At 34.0% G+C, this 19,654-nt stretch overlaps 1 protein-coding gene across 1 annotated transcript; it reads right to left on the bottom strand.

Moving 5' to 3' along the window:
* Window positions 1-807: 807 nt before the first annotated feature.
* LOC145072854 (uncharacterized) lies at window positions 808-3,578 on the bottom strand. Its single transcript, XM_079019335.1, has 2 exons — window positions 3,408-3,578; window positions 808-2,399 (listed from the first exon to the last, which is right to left on the bottom strand). The coding sequence occupies exon 2, from the start codon at window positions 2,184-2,186 to the stop codon at window positions 1,050-1,052; it is 1,137 nt and encodes a 378-aa protein (XP_078875461.1). The 5' UTR covers window positions 2,187-2,399; window positions 3,408-3,578; the 3' UTR covers window positions 808-1,049.
* Between the last annotated feature and the right edge of the window lie 16,076 nt (window positions 3,579-19,654).

Here is a 19,654-nt window from a genome sequence, read left to right as displayed (position 1 = left end):
TTTTGACACGAATTAAAATTAAATGGGCAAACTAAAATATAGTATTGTTATGTTATTAGCCCTATATTTTATGGGTATCACAAAATTCGTTTAAAAATGCTCCGATCAAAATCAATTTCAAATCCCTAAAATTTTGGAAAGCTTGACAAAATTCATGCAAGGATTTTACACCAAATTTATAACTTATATTGACAACTCAACATGCATCTCCAAATTGTTGGTTGCAAATAACATAAGGCCAAATATTTATAAGTATGAGATTTTTTAACATGTCATATTTAACTTGAAAAATATTTTATATAATTAATACATTTCACATTTAATTTTGATAATATTTCTTATAATTTAATGTTTCTTATTTGTGCCTTTAAGACACATATTAAAAAACCCCTATAAATATTTTAGGAGAAATTAAATTGCTTGTTATTTTTTATTCCTACAAATATGCCTACCTAATAAAATTATGACAAGTGTCATCATTCTGTATTTTTTTAACTAAATCGTTAAAACTATATTAGGAATATGTCAAATAAAATTAAATTGAATGGTGATTTGTCATATTTTTAATGGATAAAAATAATTGTAGGTATAAAAAATAAGAGGTAATTTAATTTCTCATATTTTAGTCACCATTTTTTATTTAAAAGATCCATATCTTTCTTGATAGATTCAATTACAATGTGTTAAATTGCGTAACAACCAACTCTAGTTTTATGTTTGGAAAAGAGTTGTGGAACAAAAGAAAGCAATCTTCGACTTCCAAAAGGGAAGCAACACGATCAACAATAACAAAGAAAATGCATAAACTGGATGAAATTTTACAAGGATTTTATAAAAGTAACAGCAGAATATCATTGAGATACACATATCATAATTTCCACCAAAAAAAACAAGGTGGATCTCCCAGCCAATCCAACATATCTCAAAATCCCAAACACAAAAAAGAAAAAACAAAAAAGAAAATTAAAAAACAGCAATACTTATTAAGTCTAACCCCTTTACAAACTATCCACCATTCCCACAAAATTTAAACCCTTTTTTTTTCCCACTCAACCTCCCGAAGGAGGCAACATAGGCCACCCCAATAACCTTGGTGACCCCACGGGACTCGACCGCTGACTAGGCGAAAACAAACTTAATTCCACAAACGCCCCTGAACCCCCTTCCTCTCCTCTCTCATTCATCCGAAACGAAATCGACCCTTGTTTTCCCGAATCTGCCCCTCCACTAACAGGACTTTGGTTAGCAATCAACGAAAGGGTATCATTATATTCTTCAATAATCCTTCTCCTATCTTCTATATCTTGCAAATTCTTCAATTCCAATGAGTCCGCAATCGGATAATAAACAAGCACACAAACCGCCACCTCAGCACAACATAAAATCGACAAAAAAGCCAAGAACGCGAGAATCTCAAACAAAGTGTCCCCCGGTTTTGACAAAACCGATAAACCTAGTAACACAACGCGCAAAGGAAAGAAACTTGACACTGTGATTATCAATATGAACACACGCTTTCTCAACCCTTTGCTTATCACTAAGTTTAAGATTTTCCTTCCTAGATAAAACAAGTACATGTTTAACAAAGTTGCGAAAAGACCAAGAAGGGTAGTGCTCGTTAACGGGTAGTAGCAACGCGAGGAGGGCGGGGATGTAATTTTGAAAAAGTAACCGCGGTCACCCGTCTCATAATGATGCCCGAATATGACAACGAGCGTTTGAAGGGCAAGAATCGGGAAACAAAATAAGAGAATGTAAATTGTTGTTTTGAAGTTCCAATTTTGGCTCAAGGGACCGGATTCGGTTTTTTGTAAGGATGCGCGAAGGAGAAAAACTAGGGTTAGGAAGAGACACGGTTCGGAGAATCCTAGGTTTGATACTATGTAACATTTGCAGATAATGTCTTGCCATTTTAGGTTAAGGGTGTTGAGTAAACGCCCTTCTTGGCGGATGAAATCAAGGCGGAGGATTTCACCGAGGCCCCACCAGATTGTGAAGAAGATGAAGATGATACGGATGACCCACGGACCAGAGAAATATTTGAGACGATTATACCCTTGGGTGCGAATGTGGGAACGGAAGTAAAAGGAGTAGAGGATGCAAAGTGTACCAATGAGTGATGAGATGGTGACTAGTGATATTGTGACCACACCAAGTGCATCAGCAACTAATTTTGTCAGGGGCATCACCCAAAACACGGATTCCACGCATGCTCTCTGACAGCATGGATGCGTAGAATTTTTTTGGGAATTTGTGTTGGAAACGATTTGATTCGTTCTTGATGAAGGACCAATAGTTGGGTGACACGTGTTGGTTACAATTCTTGGATCTTTTTCTCCCTTTCGATGCCAACCATTCACTCGCGTGATTATGTAATTGTAATGTGCCAGCTAAGCTGCCTGCAATGACAGATATGGAAGATTAATATCAGTATTCAGTAACTGAAGATAACATAATTCATAAGTAGAAAGAAAGTTTATATCCTTCTGTAATCGATAAACAGTTAACAAAGGTATGTAGTCTATTCTTGGAATTGATGCATGTCTATAATGAATAATCCTATTAGCAAACTCTACAAATCCAATGAATTGAGTGATTTATGTTGAGAAGAACCCTAAATAGTTTTCAAGACACACAAAAGTCAAACAAGTTTCCACATAGTAAATAATATTCTTAATGAGAAAGATGAGTTGAAAACCAGAAAAGCTCCTGAAGGTGACTAACACTTGGAAGAAATTTGTTTGGATTCAGGCGACTAAAGGAAACCTTCGATTTGAAGGTAGTTTCTACGAGTTTCTTTATAATTGTTGTTTAAAGTAAAAGAATGTTCATAGAAAGTTCAGCTTTTCTATCAATGATCTATCTGTAACCTACTAAACCCCAGGCTTCCAACCACCAACGCTAGTGTATAATAAAGTTTTCCTGGAAAAGAACAACGGAATAAGGACAAAACTCGAAGAACAGAAAATTCAAGTATTTATTAACAAAACGCGATAACTTGCATTAATTCAACCGTTTCCTCCAGATTAATAAGTACAAACGAATTTAGCATTCATAAATTCAACCACACGGGAGAATAAGCATACATTAATCTGGATTTCTTCGTTCATTATACGCAAAATTATATCTCAAACAACATCCTTAACAATTAGCAATTCCAAAAATCAAATTTCACCAGAAATTATATGGAAAAAACTGATGAAAAGGAAGTAAACGAAAATATACAGAGAAATAACAAAGAATAATTGCTTAAACGCCTAATTCGGCTAGAAATTGAGACTTTGTTGCATAAATTATGCTATGAAACCCTAAGAAACAATAAACGAGGCAGTTAATCAATATAAATTGAACAAGTACGAAGGTGAAATCAGAAATTGAGAGATAAAAGCAGATTAATCGTGAACAACCTTACGATGCAAAGTACAACTCCAGATCGCTTGAGCTGAAACCAGATTGAAAATCAAAATCGCGAATGAAAACCCTAGAGAGAGAGAGAGATAGACAGCCTGAGAGAAAGAGGGCGAAAGAGAACGTAAGGTAAGGGGAGGACCAAGGCAAATAGAGAGAGAGGGAGGGGGGCTTTGTTGATGACAGCCTGTCTCCAGCAAATACACCATTCAAAGAAAAAAATCTAAAAATAGGAAGAAAGTATTATTTAATAACTTATGGAAATATAATAATTTCAATAACAAAAAAATATATACCGACCTATTATTATATAAATTTTTCACATCTATCATCTAAATAATGTTTTAAACCATGTAAATCATTATTAAGAGAAGTTTTATATAATATTAAATATATATCAAGTCAATAAGTTGCAATTATATGATTAATAACTTATGTATGTAACTAAATAAACTTTTATTGATTTGTAAAGTTATCTTTTACTTTGTAATTGGTTTTCTAACAATTGGTGTAACAAAGTATATCATTACCACTTTATATATACACATAAATAAAGTATAAAAGAAATGTATAACAACTTGAATCAATAATTCAATACCGCATTAATTAATAAATAAATAACCCTATCATTACACAACTTGATAAAAATGTAACTATTTTATATAAATAAGTTATTGACCTTTATTAAACACAAAGCATAACAATCATAAAGCTTAATATAGACATCAATTATTATGTGTTTTCATTTCGTATTGCAGCCAAATTTGTACAAATTTAGCAATCAATAATTAAGACATACTTCTAATGGCAAGCAAAATTGAAGTTTTGTTATCAAAGAATTTATTCTCAAGTATCACGTTGTTAAGTTTGCCCTAGCTAATATCCCAACTCTTTATTGTTCACATCTTGCACTTGTGTGAATATATATTGTTTGGGTTTTTGGTTAAACGTACATAAACTAAAACAACAATGAAAGATCAAAGGCATACTAACCTTAAAGTCGTTAACAGTCGGCTTTGACTTGCCTTTTTTTCGATCTTTGATGGGGTGTGTTGTGTGTTTTTTCTACAACATGATTTAATTTTTGTTTCATCTCAATTGGAATGGAATTTTTGAGCTACGAATAATGGGATTGACAATAGAGGGAAAGGAATCGATCATGGTTATGGTTATAGTAAGCATAAACGCACATATAGGATGTCGATAAAATTGATGACTATGTTGATGTATATCACTAATTGCCCTCCAATGTTGGAATCACAAGATCTCATGAAGATGTGTGAACAACATGGAACAGTACGGATGTTTATATAACACGTAAATTATTAAAGATTAGGAAAAAGTCCACTTTTGTTAAGTTTTTTAGGTTGCAAGATGGGCTTGAACTAAAAAGGATAATTAGTGTTGTATGGATCGACAATTACCATATTTACGCCTCAGTTGCGAGATTTGTACGAAATGATAGCCATCAGCCAAATGTGAAATCATGATCCAATTAACATACGGCTAAGGCAAGGAAAGATGAAGGTGTTGTTCGTCAAGAGGCATGTATGTATTATGTTGGTACACTGAAAGTAATAGGAATTGGTATTAATGGTGGGCATAAGCAAGTGATGGAAAAACACAATGGGATCTTAGAGTTTGACATGTTGGTGGTACCTGACTCGACATGTGCTACCTTAGGTAAGGTTAGAGACCCATTTTTATAAATAATTTATACACGGTATGCAAGAGTGAAGGGTTCTACAAACCAAGTATATAAGTGGATTAAGACTTTGGATTGAATATAAAACTCATAGTGCATGCATCAAGTTTAAGTAAAATGAAGTGTTTGAGGGTGATTTTAAGGAATTCATACCTCTATTAAATAACTTCATTATAAGAGACTATATTGTGTAGTTGGAGATCGTAGGCCTTTTGCTTTGTGCATGGACGTCAATGATATTTAAAAGAGTGGTGAGTACATATAGCAAAGTGATGTTTTCAAAAGAATATCAAGAGGATTCCATCTTCTCGAGAAGAATGTGAATAAAGACTTATATATCATATCTAATTATGGAAAACATATCAATGCTCATGGAATGTATACAATGTGGTGTAAGTGTCCGGGAGATCTCAAAGTAGGTTACATCTATTAAAAAAGACGAGACTAAGTGGACCACTTATGGTAATGAGTTTGAAGGGGATGATGAAGCATTGAATAATGAATATGTAAGTAAAATTTCCCTGCAGTCTGATGATGTTGAGGTTGTATTTGAAGGAGCTGTGTACGAAATTAGTTCCTAGTAGGTTAATACCACCGAAGCGGCTGCTGAAATGGGCCATGACAAGGCTAATTCAAGCGAGATTTTACCTGATCTAATCCAAGTCATTGTACAGGAATGTGTTGATCATAATAGGAAAAATGATGTTGATAGGTCTAATGATCAACCACTTAATAATGAAGAGTACAAAACAAAAAAAATGCATCATAGACTTATTATTTTGAAGATTGATTATGTTGATTATGATCCAACTCCTTTCAGGTTCTACGATTCCTCAATTGAGTTGGAAGTTTTTGATGATATTTTTCGTAATTCTTGGGAGTATAAGGGTATCGAAGGTAAGAAGAACTCCAAACTTTTTCATGGAATTGTTAAAAGTAACGATGCCAATTGATGATAAAAAGGGTTAATATTGATAGAGTATGGGTTACTGGTCCGTCTCGGGTGAAGAATGAGGTCCATGATTTTTATAAACAAAAGTTTTCAAATTTTGAGGGATCAAATTGCATAATAGAAGCTCTTTATTTAAGTGTCTTGACAAGCAAACAGTCTTTCGACGGTCTTTAAAAGTTCTTGAAGCTTTCCAGAACAGGGGCGGTGTTAGGAGTAGGAGTAGTAACAACCGATTTACCTTTGAGACCACTTTCGATAGTCTTCAAAAGTTCTTGAAGCTTGCTGAGTGTGACCTCATCCTTGTTCATATGATAGGTCATTCGGAACTAATCATAACAAGTAGGTAAGAAGTGCAGTATGATGTCAATAGCCAACTCCTCTGGGAAGTTAACATTCAACTTCAGCAAATGGTACACAAAATTTTGCATTTTCTACATGTGGCCCATGAGGGGTTCACCATCCTTCATTCGGGTTGTTATCATGGAAGAGATGATTTCATACCTCTCTTGACAAGCACTCTGATGGTATATGTCCATCAAGTCCATGTGCATCTCAAAAGGGTAAAAGTCCTCATATGACTTCTGGACTTCATCTGTCATTATGGCCAACATGATACATGCCACCTTGGTGTCATCTCTCTCATGAGTCATGAAGTCAACGATCTCCTGTGGGGTAGCAGTAGACTCATCGATCTCCTTCAGCTCCTTTTCGAGGACATATTCCTTGTCCTCGTAACACGTGACCATCATGATGTTCCTGATCCAATAATTAAATTTGGAACCATCAAAGATGACTCTCCCACAAAGATTCATGAGAGAGAAGGAGTTTTTTAGGTTTGAGCCAGAAGTAGCGTTGTTGGAAGACATCTGAAAAAGAAGAAAGACAAGTTTATATTAGATATAGAATCCTAAATTAGACACCCAAATGTAATATTAAGGCTAGGACCCAACACAATACTTTATAACTTGGAAGAGGGATGTCGTAATCCAAACTATAAAATATTTAAAGGTAGGCGAATGACGATTCACATATTTCCACCATGAAAAACGAAATAGGTATTAGGTTTTAATTGGATTAAAACTCCTAGATCTTTTGAGATTCATTGAACTTTTCAATGGCATGTTTAAATCTCGATTGTGCCCTCTCAAGTTTGTGGTTGGGATGCCGACGATCATAAACAAGATGTGAATAACCATGCAAATTAACTTGGTACCCTTAATTTTTATCACTTAATCGATGTTTCGGTTAACCATACGCGCTCCACCGATCTATGATAAACATTAAGTCACCCTTTGCCACTCTTACCAATCCATGTTAGTGTGCCGGTTAACCACACACGCTCCACCAACGACTTGGTAAGGTACAAAGTGTAATTTCATGGGTTAGCACCAAATTCACATTTTCCTAAAGTAACTAAGATTGAGAATTTATAAAAGGTTTAGTTACTTTATCATCATCATTATACTTTTAATGAGAATTATAGTCCTTGTCCTACCCGTTCTACATGGACTCGGCGAGTCAGTAGGGTGACTCGACAAGCCAGTTAGGGTTTCCTCGACTTCAGATTTCGCATAGACTCGGCGAGTTGGCGGTAAACTCGGCAAGTCAGTGAGGGTTTTATGACCTTCTGAACCCTTAAGGAACTCGACGAGTTGGGTCAAAATGGATTGTTGACTTTGACTTTGACCAAGGGCTGACCAGTTTGACCTCTAGGGGGTATTTTGGTAATTTGGAAATTTATGGAAATGATCTTATGGTAAATATAGGTGGTGGAGTTCGTGGTCGTGGTTTGATAGTTTGAATTATCACTTTGATTCGTCGATTGAGATGTGAGTTATCCTCACTATAATAAGGGGTCTAAGACACCAAGGTCTGCCCATTGGATTTGATATCCCAATAGTTGAATACGTGTTGAGTATGAGATGATTAGGCAAGCTAGTTTTCTATGCCAGTTAGGTGGATCTGTAGGACTACCTGTGTTACTGTTTGATTATATGTATGTGTGATTAGTTGTATATGTAGACATGTTGTGTGGGTAGGGTTTAGGTTGCATTGTCTCGTGCAGTGACCAACAAACCCTGAAGTATGCCAAATATGAGTTGAGGGTCGGGAAGGCATACCATACTCATACTGAGGATTCATTAACATACCAGATACGAGATGAGGACCAAGTGGTATGCCAAACTCGTACTAAGGGCAAATCAATTATGTTTCAGTTGTAGGACTGAAGGGTGCAAGCCAATCATAAGTTGTGGGCTCGAAAGCAAACCAGACTTATGTTGTGGGCTCAAAGGCAAGCCAGATGTAAGTTGTGGGCCCGTAAGGCAAGCCATACTCACACTGTGGGCCCAAAGGGTAATCCAGTCTGTAAAGTCGTGGACCCATTACATGTTATTATGTGTATTGTCGTTATGTATCGATATTTTGGGGGAACTCACTAAGATTTGGGCTTACAATTTTAGTTTTTATTTCAGGTACATCAGATGATCGTGGGAAGGCAAAGGCGTGATCGTACAACTCCTCATGTTTATGACTTGTTTATGGGATACTCTGATATTGTACTATTTTGAAAACAAGTTTTGTAATGTTTAATGATTTTGAAATGTTTTGAAAAAATTTAAATTTGGCATGATTTTTACGAGTGTTACAGTAGGTAAGGATTTTACCGATTTCAATCTTATGAAACTTCTAGAACTTTTGAGATTCTTACCAATGGCATGTTTAAACTCAATGATCTCACTTTTGTGACTGGGATGTCGAGGATCACAAACAAGATGTGAATAACCATGAAAACCCGCTTGACAACCTCTATGTCATTTATCATCTCACATTGATGTGTCGGTTAACCACACGTGTTCTATCAACACCGATAATTTTTTATATGCCCATCATATCTCTTTATAGTCACTACTAGTGTGTCGGTTAACCACACTCACTCCACTAACGACATATAAAGCACGATGTGCGTTTTCATGGATTAACATACTTTTCACATTTTTTTCTGAAGTAACTAAGAACAGATTTAAAAAAAAATTGTTTAGTTACTTTATATCATTATACTTATTAATGAGATTATATCCTATAAATCCGTTCGGCTAACGACCCTCCAGCATACAAGAGAGCGGTTGGTAAGAGTGGATACCCAATAACGGTCATTTTATAGGCTGCTTCCTTAAACTTTCCTTATAGTATGGCTTCGTGAATGAGTCGTACTAGTGATTTGACTGACTTGTCTTACACATATAATATATTAATCTTTTAATTATATAGTATAAGGTGTATTTTAAAACTTTTTAAAAATACTAGGTTTAAATTTAAATTTTTGAAATGAATATAAAAAATTAATTTAATTTAAAAATAAACCAATTTCGATTTAATCTTTATCTTTTAATTAAAAAAATTAATCAAATCATTATGGATTAAATAATTATTTACATTTAACCAATTAATAAAATAATTCAAATTTAATCATAAACCTAAGCCTTATAATTTTCGAAAATAGGCTATGGCTTATCAGATTTTTATTGTTCAAATTTTTAAGACTTGTAAAATAAAAAAATAATGAAACAAGAAAAACCCTAAAAGGGACTCCTCGTTTTTTCTAAAATGGGCAAAGGAGGCTAGGGTTTCTAAAACCCTTGCAAAAAATCGAAAAAATGAGAGTGGAGGCTAGGTTTTCAAGAACCCTAGTGGATTTCGAAAATTGCCTCCTTAGGGTTTAGTTTCTATAAAGCTTGATTTTGATCTATTCAACTTTGTGCAAGATCAATGAGAACAATGGATATGATACCACTGATGGGGTTTATAGGGTACAAAATCTTATTTTGGTGGAAAAACTTAAACCCTATGCTCACATGCAACCTAATGGATCTATGTTCTCACTATTATTTGCAAACAACTATTGAATATCAAGAACCCTAAAAGTATGTTGTTATTTTCGATATTAAGAAAGGGTTATTAGAAAATACATACCTTTAGTTTATTATAGCAAATAAACTAATATTCCTTCTTTGTTGGTCTTCAGAAAGCAAGCGCCAGAAGTCTTGTGCCTCTAATGACTCACACCCAAACCCTAACAAATTAAAAGCTAAAGATGAGAGAGGAGAATAAGGAGAATTTTTGGATTTCTCGCTTGGAAATATGCGTTCCAAAAAACTATAAACCCTTTGGGGGTTTATATAGGTGTTAAGAAAGTAGTGGATAAGGCGGTTTCCTTTTAGACAACCATAATCCTGTTGCTTTCCCCCTAAGGCATCTAATCTTCCTTAGAGCCCAAGAAAAGCTCTATAAACCCTCCAGAACCCATTCCCTCTATGGGAGGTTCAAGAATTGGTCAATATTCAACTTTTGAACATTGTCATCGTTAGTCCTTTCACTTTTAATTAATCCAATTAATTCCAATTAATTTATGATTAATTTTTAATTAAACAATATTATTTCTAATTAATATATTATTCTTATAATATATTAATAAATCATTTAGTTTGATTTCTTATTAATTTTTTAATCATATATTAAATTAATAAAACAGTCTCTCTCTCTCTCTCTCTCTCTCTCTCCAAAAAGCATTCGAGTCAATTACTAGGTTTGAGGACAACCCAAAAGGACTTTGCTAATAACTCAAGATTATACTAATTTAGTTATTGGATTATACACCTAATCCAACACATTGTGAATCCAAAGAAGAACTTTGGAAATCCTTAGTAAATGAAACAAATTATATGTTTGATTCTATGTTTCTTGAAAAACATAAAGAGAGTGTACCAACTAAGTTACCTGTAGTTCGTACGACTGTCTCTACAAGGAATCAAAACTCTTTTGCACCCATTTAAATCCTAAAGAGATCATCGGATGTTACTATTTATGACTCATCTTATCATACTTTAGACACAATCTTGTCAACCGCTGACCATTCTCCTTTCAAATACACTTGTACTTCTAAAAGCAATAGTCCTAAAACAAAAACAATTCCTTACATTAAAAATACTGTTGAGACTATGGATAAAGGAAACCCCCATGATTTCATCTTACATATATGTCCGGTCAGAATCCATTCCTAAATTAGAATGGAGAATCAAGAAAGTTGTTACTCTAATCAAAATATCTTGTTAACCGACAAAATTTGAATATGATTACTAGATTAACGAAAAGACTTTGACTTTATGTATCTTTCCAAAAGTACCTCGGAAAAAGTCATCTGAAAGTCACTCTGTTATAAAATCAAAGACCAAGTCAAAAACCCATGTTAAGGTCCTTGTTTATAACAAGGAGTTCAAGAACTCCAATCTGTCTGATTATGTAGGCTTTTTGTGTATAAGAACTAGAAACAATATGGTATATTGATAATGATTATTCTATGCACATGACTGGTAAACTATAATTTTTGTTTGAATATAAATTAACTCCAAGATGTGGTTATTTGTTAGGTTTCATATTTTGTATTCTGTCAAGTTTGTATGTGACTGTGTTTGCAGTTTCCTTTGTCTTGTTATAACGTCTTCGCTTTTGTATGCAAGATTAGTTGTTTATTATATGAAAAAGATGAAGCTTAGTTATTATAAAGTCTTCACTTTCATATGCGAGATCATTTGGAAAAGGAGTCCATGTTGAGAAAGCAACAAGAGAAAAATGAGAAAGAAAAAGATAAAGCCTATTATATGCAAAGGATTAAAGAACTTCACAAGTCAAAGCTAAATGGAAAAGTGTTGATTATTGGGGAAGATGACAATGATGATGGAAATGTTGAAGTACGGTCAACAGACTCTAAGGATGACAAAGTAAGGAAGCCAAATCATAGGGAATGTTACACTTGAAAGAATCCAAAGATGCAAAACAAGCCAAAGTTGTGAAAGGAGCAAGAATTGCGAAAGGAACAGGTTTTGTGATAGGAGGCAATTGTCTGATGGTCAAATGAAGTGAGTTCAGAAAGTAAAGAATATTTCACACATGAAGGCATTGCTTTAGATTTTTTTTATTTACAAAAAGTGTTCATGAAAGTGAGAAGGTGATCAACACGGTACTTTATATTCTTGCATGTCTTAATATGCCTATTTGTCGTTATGATTATGAACTAATTGAGTCGTGTGATACGATTTCTTATTTTAGTGAAAGCTTGTTAGGAACTCGTATTAGAGACTCTAATCTTTATGATAGTTTTAGTATGATCTCGTTTAGGAATAAGGAGAGGATGATGAAAATAGAAGAGTTGAAAATCGAACTTGTTAGATCTAAGGATGATATCATTGTTTTGAAAAGAGATAATAGATCTATGTTGAAACAACATAATATCTTTTGTTCAATTGTTAGGTGTTTGTACAATAATATTACACAACTTTATTTGAACTGCGAAATTGGTAAACATTTGCATAAGATGATTTTTCATTTTCTTGAATTGTAAGAAGAATAAATTGATGATGATAGTTACAAATGTGAATCTTTGGTATCATCAGATGAATCTTTGCATGACTCCTATAAGGTTGGACTGGACAAGATTGAGGAATTCATAAAATCAAAAGAGAAGAGAATGGATTAATGATGAATGATATTTTAACAAAAAAAGACAAACAAAAATTCAAAATAAATTCAATGGAGAAGTATAACTCATTGTGTCAGAAATTGAAATCGGAAGAAAATCAATCTTGTGTGAATGATTCTGAATTTGATGAAAGTGAAATGAGTGACATTTCTATTGAAGATGAAATTTATTGTTCTTCTTTTCTGAAAAATATTGATGAACCAAAAAAGAATTGATTTATGAAAATTCAAGTGAGTTTGAAAAGATTTTTGATTTACCATCGAAGAATAACAAGGATTCGTCTGCAACAACTGATAAAAATGTTTCTCGAGAGAAAGTCAATATCGATGTAACAACTCGTTATTTCAAGTCAATAAAAGTCAATGTAAGTCAACTTGTTAAATAAAAGTCAAATATTCAAACAAAAGTCAAATAATTAAATAGGTAAAGATTTAATTAGAAATTTATACCCCACTTAAGAGGTTTTGGTATTTGGAATCAAATTCCAAGCCAAAACCGAAAACACCTTTGATCAAATTAAGAATCGAGAACACTTCGGACCGAAATCACATTTCGGTCAAGAATGAAAACCCTATGTGAGGTCCCACTCTTCAGATTGAGAACTCCCTTTTGACCGCAAACTCACCTGACTGAAAACCCTTATCGGTTGCTTTTTGGACCGAAATCACGGTTTTCGGTTGGAACTATTTGACCGAAATCTCACTTTTAATCGGTGGCACACCTCCCTATGTGATAGAATACACCTCCCAATGCATGTGCCACATCATATTTTATCCCATATATATATATATATATATATATGTATATATATGTTACTACCAAAATCAACATTCTTAATCACATTTCCACTTTTGAAAACCTTCACGTTTTGCTCTCAAAACTCATGCGAAATCTTCAAGAGTTCATAAGAATTCCTTTCAATCTTCATATCTTCATAAGATTTTACCCAGATTACCTTCAAATCACCATAATTCTCTCAAGAACACCATCCAAAACCTTAGGAACATTCAAATCTTCATGTTTTTCACCAAGAACACCTTCAAATATTTCCAAAGATTTTTGTAAGTATTTCTTACATAATCTAGTGTTGTCTAACACTTTAAATTGATCATTTCACTAATTTATATACAATATCATGTATAAATATTATTAAGATACCATTATTTCTGTGTATTCTAACACGAAGAACGTCACTACCACATCGTAACCAACCATGAACACACATTCGAGATGAGTTCATATCCCTACGTTTTCAGGATTTTTCATTGTTTTATGGGGGGCGAATACAAGTAAAAGACGAGAAATTTTGTGCTAATATCTAAACTGTTTTAAATTATTTCAACTGTCGTTTTTACCATATATATATATATATATATATATATATATATATATATATATATATATATATATGTATATGTATATATATATATATTGTGACAACCCGAAATTTCTATCTTGCACAATCATTCAATTCAATCAAAGTCAGACTCGTTTCTGCTATCTTTTAAGCATTGTTCAAGGTCTGTTTGAGTGTTTTAAGCCTAGTACCTTCAAGGATAAAGTGTTAGGAAGTATCGTATAGAGTTTAGTGTGCAGCATACAAGCCGGAAAACTCCAAGGATTGGAGTTTACGGCTGTAAACTAGGGTTTACGGCCGTAAACCCTTGGCTGGCCGTGAACTCACCCCATAAATATGATACTTCTTCATTTTTCACCACTTTTTCCAACTTTCAACTCAAGAACTCGGATTTGCTCTCAGCTATCATCAAGTTTCACCTTGATCTTCCAAAATGTAAGAAATCTTTCCATTTTATTTGTGGTTATCCTTCTTGATCTTGTATCACCCTTTGATTTCATCCATGAAAATCATATTTTTGGGTAGACCTTCAAGTATTCAACTTTCTCACCAAGAACACCTATTGTTCTTGGACCTTGAACCCCCTCCCAAGCTTCAAAATGTGAGTATCTCTTCTATCTCCTAGTTTAGACTTGTTAAACTCTTGATTTCTAGCTTGGGATTATCACGAAATACATGATCATCAAGAGTTTACGGTCGTAAACCCTTTCATGGCCGTAAATCCGTGTGTTGATGCATGTTTTGGCCTTCAAACTCATTTAAGTCCAAACCTAAGGCCTTGAACACTTAGGGAATGCTTGTTAGAGCCGTAAATTACCTTTTTTGCAAGCTGTTTAATGAGTGTACGACTATAAACTCCTTGACTGTACACTCATTGGCTGAAAACTCCCTTAGGCCGTAAACACAATGGCCGTAAACTCCATTGTGTGGCTGTAAACCCCTTAGATGCAATCCTTTGTGATTGTAACACTTCAATATAAGTGTTTCCTAGTCCCTAAGGTGGTTTCCTTGCATGATTAGTTGTGAATACACTAATTTGATAACTATATGTGTCTTTATATGCTAAATAGGACCCATGTGTGCTCGAGTCTTCACTTGACACTTAGCATCCTTTTTCGATCTTACATTCATATCACTCACTACAAGTGAGTTCATACCCCTTAATCTACCTTTTAAATGATTTTAAATGCTTTTATTGGGGGGGGGGGTTACAAGTTGATAACATTATAGTTATTTTATCAATCACATGTGATTAATAACTATCAAACAAGTGGATTTTCATATACTTCAAACTGTTTTATCAAACAAACTCTTCAAAATATTTTATAAACTGACATCAAGTCATCTGCTACCATTCAAATGGTTAAAACTCTTTTATGTGTTAAACCTTTTATTAAACTCTTTTAAACTTTTATATTGTCAAAATCATGTCTATATAGATATAGTTATATAGGTAAGATTGAAAAAACTTAGGACTGATAACTGACTTTATTTCCTATTCCTTGTTTGGTTGTGGACTTAGGGTATCCAACTAATTTTCTGAGTGTCGTTTGAATCTTAGTTATATATTATGTATATGTGTATAGATATAAAAGTTCCTACAGTAGTTCAACGCCTTTGGGTAGCAAAGGTGTACAAACATACTCAGGCATTCAAGCAACGTTACTAGTAAACTATAATAAGTATAGTTTAGAGGTTCACTACTCACTACTTCTAATACAATGAAACATACAAGAGTCAGTTCATTCATGAGTCAATACAAACTTACTATTATGAGAAACAGAAAGAACATACTATGATGAGAAACTAAGAGATCATACACTACACTATACAAGAGAACATATTATACACTAGAACAGAGAGAACATACAATACACTAGAACATACTATACAAACACTAGAATACTATAACATAAATGTGAGCCACTACTTCATGACATGGAAATCTACTGTTGTGTCACGTTTTGTAACCATAGTCTCCTGGAGGGAGAGCGTGAATTTGTGTATAGATTTATACTGGACTGACCATCATACACCTTGATGCTAGCTACAGTGGGACCTGTAGGTCTACGGGTGACGAATGTCATACCATTTCGATGCCTTCGAGCATCGTGTTTCACATTGTGATCAAGTATGGTTACAACCTCATCACATTTTACCTTAATAAACAAACTGGTTAAGGTAGTTAGTACATTGGTAGTTATTTATATACAATACTACAATACATCGTTATTCTCCCAATGCATTCACATTGTGATCTTATCATATAAACAGAAATGTAAACTATATTTTGGTAATGATAGTCATACTTGGGAAAGATACACACTTTTACAAACAAACAACATATAGAACATTCGGGCCTTGGTAGAAGGTTACTTTTAGTTGAAAATATAGGATTTTCTAGGAGATACAAACATTTACTACAAACACTTACAGACATTTTCAAACACTTTTATACAATCAATGACACTAAAATACTTATGAAATCACCAGCTTTAATGCTATTTCAAAATAACTTGAATTATCAAGTCACCAGTAGACAGGTACCGATGACTAGGTTTTTGAGAAGACGGAGCTTTCAAGGCTCGTATTTATTTTGATTATTCATTTTTGGTGTCTTATAAACTATATACAGAACACACTTGTATTAAAATTATATTATTAATGCAATGGATGATGTTGTTGCTTGTTTACTATTATGCGTTGTTGTGATACTGTACATGACGTCCTCCGCCCCAGAACATTTCCGTTGTTCCGGTTTTGGGGTGTGGCATATATATATATATATATATATATATATATATATATATATATATATATATATATATATATATATACTGAAAAGGAAGTCTAATGCATATGGGTTATGGACTTAACCTGAAACTTTGTTTTGTTCAAATGTTGATTCCAGTGCAAAACTTGATGTTGAGCTTTGATCTATTAACATGGATAAGTCATACGTGGCTGCTTACTGCACAAAAATCCGAACCATTGTTGATACTTTGGACAATCTTGATGTGGAAGTCGTAGAAAAGAACCTAGTTATCTTCATTGTGAGTGGATTGTCCCCAAAGTTTGGATACATTGCAAGTTAAATTCGACACTCCATGCCCCTCCCATCGTTTTCCGATACTCGGGCTATGCCTGAGATTGAAGAACAACGTCTAATTGAACAAGATCGGTGCATTGATGATTTCCAACACCTCTTCTCCTACAGCCTTGGTCGCTGAAAGCTCATCTACCCCGTCGTTCAGTCGTGGTGGTGGTCATCATGGAGGCAGGGGGAAGGTGCAATTAGCGCGGTGGCAGATCTGGTGGTCGTGGTGGCTGATCATTTTATAGCGGCTCTAATCAACATCGTGGCGGTAGCAGTCAAACTCCTCATGTACTTGATGGATGGGGTTTTGGGTTTTACCATTTGGCTGTTGTAGGATCACCACAACAGAACCAACACTCAGGCATGCTTCCTACACCAACCGGACGTTCCCCCTGGCCCAATAGTCACAGTCCATGTGTGACAACCCGTTATTTCGGTCAACAAAAAGTCAACAACGGTCAATATATTCGAAACCATTTGATTTAATCATTATTATAATTATTTGATTATGTAAAATGGTTAAGGAAATCAATTTATGCCCTTCTTTGAAAACCGGAAAGACGCACACACCACTTGCCTCGGACCAAAAACGAGTTTTCGTTCAAGACAACTAACCCTCACAATCATGTCGACACTTCGGACCGCAAACGGCTTTCGGCCGTAAACGACTTTGAACCGCAAATGGCTGTCGACCGTAAATGACTACGGACCACGAACTGCCTCGGTCTTATCTTCTCGAGTGGTGTTCCCGGCCGAAAACGCATGGATATTTATATAAGGTAAACCAAAAACATACCTCATTCTTCACTTTCCAGCCGAAAACTCTCATTTTCCCTCTCAATTATCATCCAAAAATCCTTTGAATATCCTTAAAGATCTTGCCAAGAACACAAGTGTCCTTCATATCATCGAACTATCACCTTCCATTTTTGGGATATTCAACCGAAAACACACACATATTCTTGGTTTGACCAAGAACACGAAGAACATCATCAAGATCTTCATATGGCCAAAAACCCAAGGGCTAGCCGAAAACACCTTGCAACCTCACGAATTCACTTCTAACACTCGTATTTGTAAGTGAAACTTACAAATTAGGCTACTTCCTTGACATACTTGTTATATATTCACTAATTGTATACCTATATTACATGAAATGCTTTTAGGACTCGGTTTTGTTGCGGGACTTAACTTGTGGAAATAACACCCTATATCGAACCTTCTATCGAATCACTCACATAAGGTGAGTTCATACCCCTATGTTTTTACTATTTTTCAAAGTTTTAAAGGGAGGGGGGAATAAAAGTAAAAACACAAGGAAATCTTGTGTTAAACAGTCCAAGCTATTTCAATTGATTTAAACTATTTTAAAAAGTGTTTTCAAACTACTTAAATTGTTTTATACTTTTATTTTCAAAAATACATGTTTATATATATATATATATATATATATATATATATATATATATATATATATATAATGTAGATCCAAAAGACTTAGGACTAGTGTTTCCACCATATCTCCTGTTCCTTGTCTGGTTGTGGACTAGGGTTGGAACCATTTGTCCTACTGCATGTCTGATCTCAATTATATATATATATATATATATATATATATATATATATATATATATATATATATATGGAACATGAAACTTGTTTAAATAAAGCTTTAAACACTTTTGTAAACATGTCGAGTAATAGGTATCTTTCTCAAATTATTTCATTGTGTTATATAAATTGTTAAATTACTAAGATTTTAATTTCGTATAGAACACACATATAAAATATAATAGGTATAGTTTAGGGAACATTGATACTATTTTACTAAGTTAGGAATATCATACTAAAATGATTATTTAAAATAGAATTAATGTACACTACTAGTACAATGTAATTCATACATTTTCAAGTACAAAAGAACATTAGTATTCTCTTCGTGTCTAGTTATACAGAGTTGTGAGGTACTACTTGGTCGTACCCATTTTGGTATAGGTTTCTAAGTCTTATATATTATAACCAGAGTCTCCCGAAGGGAGAGCGTGGGTTTGTGTATAGATCTATATGAGACTGACAATCCCGCACCTTGGTTGTTAGTTACAGTTGGGACCGACAGGTCTACGGGTGACAAACTCATAACTTTTTCGATGCCTTCAACACGTCATGTTTTTATCCGGTCCAATTAAGTATGGTTATATGAAACTCACAATGGTCTCAACTAAGGCGTTTAGATTATGGGATTTTGACAACTTCAAGCAATCTTACTAAACATTAGAACTACACCACACAACTTTCCTATTAACATGAACATACAGTTTAGAAGAGGCCTATAATTCTAACTCTATGATTCCTTGGTTTATACATTAGGGTTATATATTAATAGGATCTGGTAGGTAATAGAATGTGTGTTTTCCGCTTCACTTCCTATTCCTTCTTTGGTTGTGGGCTTAGAGCAGATTCACATAGTCTACTATCTATTCGATCTTTTATATATACATATATATATATATATATATAATCAATATACACTAAGTAATCATAGGGGGAAACAGGTATGGGTCATGTCATAACTTACAAGTACAACATACAATTTTCTAGTA

This window comes from Lactuca serriola, chromosome 9 (genome assembly GCF_051521515.1).
Source record: "Lactuca serriola cultivar US96UC23 chromosome 9, Lser_US96UC23_V15, whole genome shotgun sequence".
Lineage (NCBI taxonomy): Eukaryota > Viridiplantae > Streptophyta > Magnoliopsida > Asterales > Asteraceae > Lactuca > Lactuca serriola.
Note: the sequence above shows the minus strand (reverse complement) of the source record. Positions and strands in the feature narration are given on the sequence as shown.

Excerpts from the sequence above, each read along its gene's own strand:
- LOC145072854 (XM_079019335.1), bottom strand. The coding sequence starts at position 2,186 with ATGCCCCTGACAAAATTAGTTGCTGATGCACTTGGTGTGGTCACAATA.